The following is an 11764-nucleotide window of genomic DNA, read 5'->3' as shown; positions in this document are numbered from 1 at the left end:
CGAGACCCAGCACTGTATGAGGGCTCCATGGGCACCACCAGGGGAGTTCTGCATAGGCAGTAGAGCTGTGCTGTGATATATCCCCTTTTTCTAGCTATTTTTTCTCCCTCAAACAGAATAAAGGAATTTTAAAATGTGACTGGTGCCATATTAAAATACAAAACAAAACAGAAAAGGAGTTCAGGGTCCAGGTCACCAGTAGACTACACACTTTACCGTGAGAGCAGATGCTCAAAAAGGTATCGTCAGCGCACCTATTTTATCACACCTCTATTTACAACAGCCCCAAATGGGGAACCAACCTAAGTGTCCTTTGATGGATGAATGGTTAAGGAAAATAGAGTGAACAGACGTCTGAACACTAGTCTTCAGAAACACCTTTTTGGAACACAGATTATTTTCATCGGAATTTGTATGCCCCAGACTCTCAGGAATAAATCATTCTTCCATTTATTTGTTTGTTTGTTTGTTTGTTTATGTATTTATTTTTGTCATCACCAGTCCACCTTGTCCAGAGAGAGAAAGAGAAAGACAGAGTTAGAGACAGAGAGAAAGGGAAAGACACAGCACTGAAGCTTCCTCTGAGGCAGTGGGGGGGGAGGGGTCAGGCTTGAACCTGGATCTCACACGTGGCAGGTGTATTCTACTATCCAGATGAGCTATTCTCCCAGCCCTCTTGTTTTAAGTCAGATTAACAGGTTTTTCTTTAACCAAAAGCAAGCGACTGTGGAGCTCGATCACTCCCAGTAGCCTCAACATTCTTCAAATTTTCCGGCATAAATCACCACTAACTTCTCCGGGAAAACCTACAGACCGACATTCCATTGTACACATATTACTAACATCACTTGACCTTTGCTACCCTGTCAAGTGGTATCTGAATGCTCCTTCCAGTTTGAGAAGAACACAAAGGAGAGAGAGAGAGAGAGGTAGAGAGAGAGAGGCTGGGGGGGGGGGGTTTCCCTAGCAGCTCTATACCTGCAATGAAATATTAGTCATATAAAAGCCAGCCTGCCATTTGCAACATATGATATATTGTGAAGATATTATCCTAGGTGAAAATAAGCCAAACAGACAAAGGCAAATAGTATGTGTTCTTACACAGAGGTAGGATTAAAAAAAAAAAATCGAAGTCATTTGTCTATTCCCTTGGGTTATAAGAGTGACGACTGGGACTGGGCAGTAGCACCGTGGGTTAAGCGCACATAGCATGAAACACAAAGACCTGTGCAAGGATCCCAGTTCGAGCCCCCGGCTTCCCACCTGCAGGGGAAAACCAAGGGCAACAAAAGGGAAAATAAATACATAAATAAATAAATTAATTTTTTAAAAAAGTGAAACCATGCAGTAGTTGTTTTTGATTTCTTATTTCACTAAGCAAGATCACCTCACCTTCAGGCCTATCCATTTTGTCCCAAAAGGCACAATGTCATCCTCCTTGGTTGCAGAGTAAGTAGTATTCTGTGAGGTATGTATCCTATAATATTTTAAACGCAGTCAGCTGTTAATGAGCCTTTAGATTGCTTCCACTCTGCCCTGTCTTAGTCTTACTCTTAAGTATCTCCTCTCCCCCCACCCCTTCTCTCCCCTGCCTGTCAGCTCCTAAGCCACCGGACTCCAAAGTAACCTTGGCAGAAACCCAGAGGGAAAAGAAAAGTAATGTCACTTACCCCCTTGGCCCTACTGAGCCACTGTGGGTTGACTGAGTCTCTCTTGTAAGGCCGTGTCCTGGAAGGGTAGTTTTCTCACAGGGAGTCCCTCTGCATCACCCATTCTACTAAAGCCCCAGAAGAACGGCTCAGCCGCCCAGTGGGAATTCCCCAATCCTGCCACTCAGACTGGGGAGGCTCCACTTTGATAATGTCCCCCAGCCACAGAGCTCGGCTGTCACTTCCTCCTCCTCATCAACCTATTTTACCAGTTATTTTGGAAATATCCATCACCAGTGCAGTAGTGTTTACTCAACTCAGACTTGTCAGTGCAGAAAAAAAATTCTATTTCCTCCAGGGGTGGAGTATGCAATTTTTTTGTCAGTTGCACAAGATCTTCACAACCTCAGGCTCTAATGACTTACTCAGTTTCTTGCACTTTTGGAAAAGAATATTCAGAGTCTTATCCAAAAGTGTCTTTTCTCTGGTCCTTAAGGCCATCTATACTTTACTAAAATGGGTTATGAACTCTATATGTTTTTCCTACTTTCTCCCCCACCAATTACTTACTCAACAGCTCTATCACATCAGGGTCCTGTCAGGTGGAGTTAACTGCTCCCTCTATCTACCTCCACCATCGTGTGGGTAAAGCATAGCCACTCTGGCTGGCTTGAGACCAAGGGTTTAGCGCAGTGTACACTGGAACAGTTGGTCACCTTACACCAGGTGCCTGGCCCTTCATGACCAAGGAGAAAGACAGCAACTGGAGGCCTTATGTTGGGGACCTTCTGGCGTCTCCCCTATGCCAGTACCCAGGCTAGAGCTCCAGGCTGTCATGGGCGTGCTCTTACAGGGTGAGAGTCTGTGAGCAGTGGAGCTGTGATGCAGTGTTGCGTTTTCTCTCTCTGCTTTTCTCCTCCCGTCTCTGACTCTCTGTCTCTCACCCTCTATCCAGAGGAAAGGGAAGGAAAAATAAAACGGCCACCAGGAGCAGTGGAATCAGGCAGGCCACCAGCCCCCAAGATAACCCTTCTGTCAAAAAGAGAATTAAAAAAGATGACTTCACATTCTCTAAAAAAACTGTATGTAAAAAAAAGAACTTGTATTCTCGTTTTAATATTTCTTTTTTTTCTTTTTATTTGTGTATTTATTTTGGATAGAGAAATGGAGAGGGAAGGAGGGCATAGAGATAGAAAGAGAGAGTCACCTGGGAGCTGGGTGGTGGCGCACCTGGTTAAGCACACATGTGGCAATGAGCAAGGACCTGGGTTCGAGCCCCCGAGCCCCTGGTCCCCACCTGCAGGGGGAAAACTTGGATAGTGCTGAAGCAGGGCTGCAGGTGTCTCTCTGTCTCTCTCCCTTCTCGGCAAATTAAAATATATGTTTCACGTGGACTTAGTTGTATCCCACTCAACAGGAACATTAAAGCCACAATGAGTTCTCCAAGACTGTAACTGTTGCTTAGAGAATCTGAGGATAGTAGGCCTGGGAGATGAAATAAGAGCACAGGGAAATTCCACCCTGTCACAGCAAGTGTTTCAGCAGAATGGTATGTGCCTGGCAGCTGCTTAGACGAGCACAGCGAGGTGGCGAAGCGTTTCACAGAGGGAAATGACAGAGGCACTGGCTGGGCGATCTAGTCAGGCCACCGGAGAAGGCTGGAAAGTCATGTTGTGCCAGTCAGCCATTCGGCCAGGACCACTCATTTCATCTTCCTCACTGATAGACTCTGAGCTGAAATGGAACTCTGGCCTGTGTTTACAGTTAAAATTGGAAAATAATTTGCAGGGCACAGAAAATTGGAACTTTAGAGGGAAAAATAGTTGACTTATGATATTTTAGAAAAGTCATAGTTTCCTGGGATTGTTGATGCTGAAAGTATTGATTTTTTAAAATAACCAAACAGAGTAGAGTTAGTACAAATCTATTAAATGAGTATGCAAACACAGATAGTCTAGGTTTTAAAAAATTTTTTTTAATTTAAAATTGTCCATTCTAATTTCCTTTTATAGTACACTCTAATTTCATCTCAGGTGGTTCACTTTCTAACAAAGTCCCAAAACCTAGATATACACCAGTTTCTGTGAGAGAGAGCTTATGTTCACATGTATCCATAAACTACTGCAAAATATATACCTGAAAGCAGAAGTACACTAGAGTTTGCAGTGAGTACCTCCCTAACACTTCCTCTCCACTATTCCAAGCTTTGGGTCCATGATTGCTCAACAATTTGTTTGGCTTTGTATGTTAACTCTCTTTTCAGTCACCAGGTTCTAGATGTAATCAGGATGCCGGCCAGGCTTCCCTGGATTGAAGACCCCACCAATGTGTCCTGGAGCTCAGCTTCCCCAGAGACACACCCTACTAGGGAAAGAGAGAGGCAGACTGGGAGTATGGACTGACCAGTCAACGCCCATGTTCAACGGGGAAGCAATTACAGAAGCCAGACCTTCTACCTTCTGCAACCCTCAACGACCCTGGGTCCATGCTCCCAGAGGGATAGAGAATGGGAAAGCTATCAGGGGAGGGGATGGGATATGGAGATTGGGTGGTGGGAATTGTGTGGAGTTGTACCCCTCCTACCCTATGGTTTTGTTAATTAATCCTTTCCTAAAAAAAAATTTTTTTTTTAATTAAAAAAAATTTTTTCTTAATTTAAAATGGTCCATTCTAATTGAGATTTTTTTTTCTAATTGAGATATTTTATGTCAGTGAGTATGTTTCTCTTTTTTTTTCACTTTTTTTTTATTGGGGAATTAATGTTTTACATTCAACAGTAAGTACAATAGTTTGTACATGCATAACATTCCCCAGTTTCCCATATAACAATACAACCCCTACTAGGTCCTCTGAATCCTTCCTGGACCTGTATGTTTCTAATAATAGAATAAGAAATATTTTCTCAGCTGCTATATTCTTGAATGATTCTTTAGTAATATAGGTTCCTGATTATTAAACATTTTGTTCTGTTTTCTATCTTAATGTTTTTTCAGCCACCAAGTTGCAGATGCTAACATGACACCAAACTGACTTCCCTGAGCAGATGACCCCACCAATATGTCCTGGAACCTCACCTCCCCAGTGTCCTGCCCCACTAGGGAAAGATAGAGGCAGGCTGGGAGTATAGGTCAACCTTTCAACACCCATGTCCAGCAGGGAAGCAATTACAGAAGCCAGACCTTCCACCTTCTGCACTCCATAATGATCCTGGGTCCATACTCCCAGAGGGATAAAGAATAGGAAAGCTTCCAGTGGAGGTGGTTGGATATGGAGCTCTGGGGGTGGTGGGAATTGTATGGAATTGTACCCCTCTTATCTATAGTCTTGTCAACATTTTCACTTTATAAATAAATTTTAAAAACAGCAACAACAAAGAAAACACAGGGAGAAACTTGGACTCTGGGGAAGAGAGCTGCTGGAGACAGAAAACATTGTGGAGCCAGTGCACTACGGTGAGCAAAGACTTTAGCTGGTTGGTGATGGAAGTGATGTGCATGTACTTATCCCAGTGAGATGATTAATTGTACCCAGGTGTCCACAACTGTACTGTAAACCATTATTTCATCAGTAAAATGATTCGAAAAAATATTTTAAGAAAGAACATAGGAAATTTAATAATGTATGTGTGTGTATAGATACATGGATATCACATTATAAGCTTCAGATAATTAAAGCATTCATGATACATTTTAATTTTTATTGGTGATTTAACTCAGGTTTACAAAATGATCAAACTTCCACTGGCATAGCTTCACATCCATATACATATGTACATGGCTCACCACACCCACCACCAAAGTGCTCGTGCCACCTCACCACACACCCCCATCCTCCTAACCACAATAGTTTTAGAAAAGTTAGAAGACAGTTCTTTCCTTCCTTCCTTCCTTCCTTCCTTCCTTCCTTCCTTCCTTCCTTCCTTCCTTCCTTCCTTCCTTCCAAGTTTGTTTGGCTTCGTTATCTATATTCCACATCTAAGTGAAACCACCTAGCTACTGTCTTCCACCTCTTTATTCACTTCCCTTAGTGTAATCACCTCTAGTTCCATCCATTTTATTCTGAACAATATAATATTGTCTTTTAAAATTGCAGAATACTCTCCCATTGAGTATATGTCCTATAACTTGCTTATCTAGTCATCTGTCAATGGGCATTTAGGTTGATTCTATATTTTGGAAATTGTGAATAGTGTAGCTATGAACACAGAGGTGCATGTACCCTCTTGAATTAATAATGGATATATGCCTAAGAGTGATGTTGGTGGGTTATAAGGTGTTTCCCATCTGTGTTTGTTGTTTGAAGATGCGCTATGCTGTCTCCATAAGTGCTACACCCATTTGCATTTCCACCACCAGTGAACCAGAGTTCTTTTATTCCCGCACCTCCATCAGTACATTCTGAATCATTCTTCCACTCCTAGAAGATATGTATTAGTGCACACATGGAAGCTGGTTTTCTGAGCATCCATCAAGGGGTTGGATGCTGTAACTCAAAAAGTTCAAGACCATCTATTCCTTGTGAGCTGTGCCTTTACTAATGGGAAATGGGACATAGTGGGGAATGCAGCAGGCAAATTCCTTCTCCTCCCTTCCCTGACAATCATTCAAAGGTTTGATTTCTTCCTGCAGATCTTCTGAACAAGTGCCAAATGCTGAGCCAAACCCTGAAAGCAGTGACTGAGTTGGCTCTTGAAGCTTCCCCACAGCAGGTATGGGCCAGTGCCTTGAACCTGGGTCGTTGCGCATAGTAATATGGGTGCTCAGCTAGATGTGCTGCTGCCCAACTGTGGCATGTTTCCAAAGCAGAAGTGGCCATGTATGGTTGAAGTCAGGAAAAGAACAGGAAGAGGCCTGGAGAGCACAGAGACTAGCTGCACTGTGTCTGCACACATGAGGCATGGGAATTGGGGCAAAGCTATGGCACAAGCAGACAGAAAGCAGGAACCTGGGGACTTGAGCACAAAAGATGCCCACTGTGGGAGGAGTCCAGGTAAAGTAACCACACCTGGCACTTCCAGCGGGCCAGTCAGAGACAGGCCCAGGTGTGACGTGTTTAAGTCTTTTTTTTTTTTTTTTAATTTCTTTATTGGGGGATTAATGTTTTACATTCAACAATAAATACAATAGTTTGTACATGCATAACATTTCTCAGTTTTCCACATAACAATACAACCCCCACTAGGTCTTCTGTCATTCTTTTTGAGCCTGTACTCTCCCCCCATCCACCCCAGAGTCTTTTACTTTGGTGCAATACACCAAATCCAGCCCAGGTTCTGCTTGTGTTTTCTCTTCTGACCTTGTTTTTCAACTTCTGCCTGTGAGTGAGATCATCCCATATTCAACCCATGTTTAAGTCTTAAAAGGAAAGATTTTCACAGAGTTTTCCTATTCTTTGAGAAATGCAACCAGCACCTTAGGTCCTATCCCTAATTTGAACTAACACCCCAATTTCACTTCTGTATAATTTCTACCTCATAATTTAATAAAGGAAGACTGGGAATTGCGTATCTATCATGGACATTTCCTTGTAATTCTTTCAAAAGACTCTGACAAATCTTCCAGAGAGAATCCCAGGTCTCAATACCCTCAGTAGGGTCACTTTGAAATTTATTTCAGGAGTCGGGCTGTAGCACAGCGGGTTAAGCGCAGGTGGCGCAAAGCACAAGGACCGGCATAAGAATCCCGGTTTGAGCCCCGGCTCCCCACCCGCAGGGTAGTTGCTTCACAGGCGGTGAAGCAGGTCTGCAGGTGTCTATCTTTCTCTCCTCCTCTCTGTCTTCCCCTCCTCTCTCCATTTCTCTCTGTCCTATCCAACAATGACAACAACAATAATAACTACAACACTAAAATAACAAGGGCAACAAAGGGAATAAAAAAAAATTAAAAAAAATTTATTTCAAGAAAGAAGTCTAAATGGATGATGTATTCATTTAAATGTTCATTTTAAAGAGAATTATTCTAAAAATAAAGCAGAGAATTATCCCTACCAGTGGTTAGTGATGGTTTGAATCTCACTCTCTGAACTTTTGTCAAAGTAGGATTTTACTTATAGTAAAATCAGGTCAAATGAGAAAGGGCATGTTTTGTTTTGTTTTTTCTCAAAGAACTTATCTGTTTTCATACTATTAGGTCAATTGATGAGAAAGAATAACCAAATGTGGGATATTGGTATCCCAATCCTACTGATTTTAGTAGTATAGTACCATTAATTATAGTTTGGCTTTGGTGAGTAGCAAAGTTGGCTTGTGATAGTCACTCTTTTCCACAGGATTTCTTACTCCAGAGTTGGAGGTACAAACTCAGTGTATATTGTCTCACCACCTGTAAGCACACAGCTTCCAACCCCTTTCAACTGAAGAGGAGTGTAAACAAACATTTCCCCAGATTACATTTATTTTCAAAGCTATTTTTAGAATGGTTTGATTTCTTTTCCTGTTGTTCAGTGCTTCCCATTTCCATCTGGACTACAAGCAAAGCCCTAGGTGGAAGGGGGTCTGGGTCTTACTGTCAGCAGTCTGCATCGACCCCTGGCATTTTCCAAGCTTTCCCCTCCTCTTCTATTCATAGCCCTGTCCTCAGGGTCACCATCAATTGCATGGGGGTGGAGTTAAACACAGCTACTTCCTCCGAAGAAATATGTGGCATGTACAGAATGAGAGCACATGTCTTAAGAGTGTCTTGGACCAGCTGTTGAAAGCAATATTCCTATGGCCTGTCCGTAGACTTCACCCAGATCTCCCTCACGCTTGGGTGGAAGCAGCACTGGAAAGAATTGAATCAACTGGGCAGTGGGCTGAGCGATGGCATACAGGGCTGAGTGTACACTTTACCGCATGCAAGGATCCCGGTACGAGCCCCCAACCCCCACCTGCAAGGGGAAAGCTTCATGAGCAGTGAAGCAGGTCTTCACATGTCTTTCTCTTTCCCTATCTTCCTCCTCCCCTCTCAATTTCTCTTCGTGGAATCAAATGAGGGGAGAGAGGGAGATCGGAAAAACTGTCCTCCCAGGGCGGTGGTGTATTGGTAGTACCAGCATCAAACTCCAGAGATAACCCAGGTGGCAATAAAAAAATAAAATAAAAATGATAATTAAAAAGGAAAGAAAAGAACAAAGAAATAGAGGGCAGTCAGCTTAGTGCTGGATAAGCTCACAGGCCCATGTGGTAAACTCGGGCCTCCAAACTGCCACTGGGCATCAGGTTACTTAAAGCTACAGATCATACAGAGAGAGCAGATACATATCACTTACCATCTTCTGACACCTCGAATTCTACATAACATCTAAAGAGCAGAAATTAAAACTCTTGGGATTTATCAAACGTACTTTTCCTTTTAAACTGTTTCCTATTTCTGCATTTAATATATATCATATTATTTTTTTCATAAGTTTCCAACATATGCTGGTAAAAAAAAAAAAAAAAAAGAAAGAAAAACTCAGGTGGGAGTAGATAGCATAATGGCTATACAAAAAGACTTCCATGCCGAGGCTCCAAAGTCTCAGGATCAATCCCCTGCACCACCATAAGCCAGAGCTGAGCAGTGTTCTGATTAAATCGACAAATAAATACTTCAGAGAAGATTTAATTTACTTGGAGGAAAAAAAAAAGGAAGAAGCAGCACATATTTGGAAGTTTTTAAGAATAAGATTTGTATTTGAAAATTTCAGTATAATTTTAACAGTTACAACCATGATGAATCATAAGTCTATTTCAGGACCTACTAACAAAAACTGTAGTTTAACCCTCAGACTCAATTTATGCAAAATCTCCACATTGATCAAAACATACTGGAAGGATTAACTTATCAAACAAAGAGAATCAAGACTCTTTTTAGCAATGTCACAAGTTGTCATATAAATAGAAATTCTATACAGTAGTGTGGCCTCTTTTTTTTTTTACCATCAATTATTAGCAACACAGCTTCTCTGCATTTTTGGAATAATCAAATAATCCTGAATACTGTCCAGCATCAGGCTAAGCACAGCCTTCTAAACTGTCAACAGTTACAACTCTGTTTAAAGAACAGTGTCATTGTGAGGATGAGATACATATCAAGCCATTTTCCTTTGTGAGTTAAGAGTAACAAAGACAACCTAGACGTACCAGCCACTGTGCCTATATCTTTAATCTTCATAAAAAGTATGATGCTTAACCATAATCTTCCTCTGCTGTATAGACAGACAGACATTCAGGAAGGCTTCACTCAGTCCCAAGTGGGTCCTTGGTTTCCACCACCAGGATTCCATCATGACAAAGCATTGCGGACAAATCTTTGGTTTGGATGCCGTCTGGCAGTTTGTACTGTCGGGTGAAGCTTCTGGAGATAAAGCCATGCTCGTCCATTCTGGCTCCGTGCTGAGCCTTAATCAGCAGCCAGCCTTCGAAGGTCTGAATGATGATGTCTTCCGGGAGGAACTGGACCACGTCCAGCAGGATCTGGAAACGGGACTTGCCTTGTGAAGGTGGCAGCTCTGCAGCTGAGTCCACAGGGCGAGCGGGGGCCACCCTGGCGCTCCCCAGGTCCACGGTGGTTGGCCCAGGCAGAGCATATAATGTGTGGTCCAGTCTGCAGTCCTCCAAACCTCGAGCTTCAAACTCCTCCTGGTACCGAACTGGTGTCTCTATGAGGTGCCTCAGAATGATATTGGCCATCTTGGACACAAAAGCAGGAGGGAAAAACTCCTCTTCAGTCTCTGCTGGACCAGTGGCCAAGCCTTGCAGTTGCCTTCTGCCCAGATGATCGGCTGGAGCTGCTGTTTGCTGAGAAACCGGCGCAGACACAAGCACTTATTTAGGCCTGAAGCCGACCACAGCACACTCTTGTCTTTGCACACATGCTGACAATAAACGTCTATTTATAGGGCGTGTTTCTGAGTTGCATTTAGCCCGCAGTCTGCAGAGGCAAGGAATGCCCTGATAGGCTCCGTTATCTTTAGCGAATGGCTCTGTCTTCTTGCCTCAAAAGAAAAAGAGTGTTTTTAAGACCCAGGATTTGAAAGGGGGAAAAAAAATCTGTATGAATGCTCTGTCCTTGTGAGCCGCAGTGATCTAAAAGAATATATTTTTGAATAGTCTAGAGATGTGCATTTTTAGTATGATGAGTTGAGACTGCTTTTATTCCTAGTCTCCAAGTGAAAAAATTGAAAGAGCTGATTCTAGTTGTAGTTTCTTAGGAAGGACACACACACACACACACACACACACACACACACACACACCAAACATTAACAAATCCTCAGCCCTCTGTCTCAAAGGTTTCATTTAACTTTTAATCTATTGACCTTAAGCAACTTCTGAGCCACACCATCTGGATATGTGACATTTGACTCACTGAATGTGCGATCAGATGACTAAGCTAGATAAGTGCCAACACCGGATGGGGCTTGAAGGGACAGAGAATGGAGACTCAGTGAGGGAAAATAAAAGCCACAAGGGAGAGGAAATGTTAAAGCTTTGAACTATTTTATAGAAACGATAAAAAAACTAATAATTTAGTCAAAGTTCTGCTATTAAGTTGGCAAAAACATATTGTATGTAATTACCTCAGCTGAAACTTTTTATATTAAACTTCCACTGAAAATGAGGCAACTCTATCCAGTGCGACAGAAGAATCGCAAGGCACCTGAAATAAATCAGAAAGGGGTGTGGGAAGCCTTGGATTGGTAGTGGGAGTGGTAGAGTGGTGTGACAACTATCACGGAAAGATGAGAATTTGCATGCATGGACGTAAATCTTTGTAAACCATTACTTTCCTAGTAAAACAGTAAACAAGAAAAAAAAACAGAAGCCTCCAAAACAGAAACAATATGCTACTAGTTATACTTGTAATGAGTATATTATAAAGGTATAGTAATGCACATATACACAAGTGAATCAATCCAGTTATGTAAATAGAATCCCCTTGATAGCTATTTTGTGGGAACAGCAGTTACTCTAGGGAGGGTTAAAGGGTGATTGGGGGCAAGGTTTGAAGAAGACTGGCTTTTCTCTCTGAACACTTTTTAAAAAAATTATTTATTTATTTATTTATAAAATGGAAACACTGACAAGACATAGGATAAGAGGGCTGCAATTCCCACCACCAGAGCTCTGTATAGGGCCCCTCCTCTCCCATGAG

General features: G+C 42.3%; 1 protein-coding gene across 1 annotated transcript; it reads right to left on the bottom strand.

Annotated features, from left to right (window-relative positions):
- Positions 1–9271: 9271 nt before the first annotated feature.
- HSPB3 (heat shock protein family B (small) member 3) lies at positions 9272–10643 on the bottom strand. The gene has a single exon (XM_007518898.3). The coding sequence runs from the start codon at positions 10297–10299 to the stop codon at positions 9847–9849; it is 453 nt and encodes a 150-aa protein (XP_007518960.1). The 5' UTR covers positions 10300–10643; the 3' UTR covers positions 9272–9846.
- Positions 10644–11764: the final 1121 nt, after the last annotated feature.

This window comes from Erinaceus europaeus, chromosome 5, assembly GCF_950295315.1.
Source record: "Erinaceus europaeus chromosome 5, mEriEur2.1, whole genome shotgun sequence".
Taxonomy (NCBI): Eukaryota; Metazoa; Chordata; class Mammalia; order Eulipotyphla; family Erinaceidae; genus Erinaceus; species Erinaceus europaeus.
This window is presented reverse-complemented; position numbering and strand designations above follow the sequence as displayed.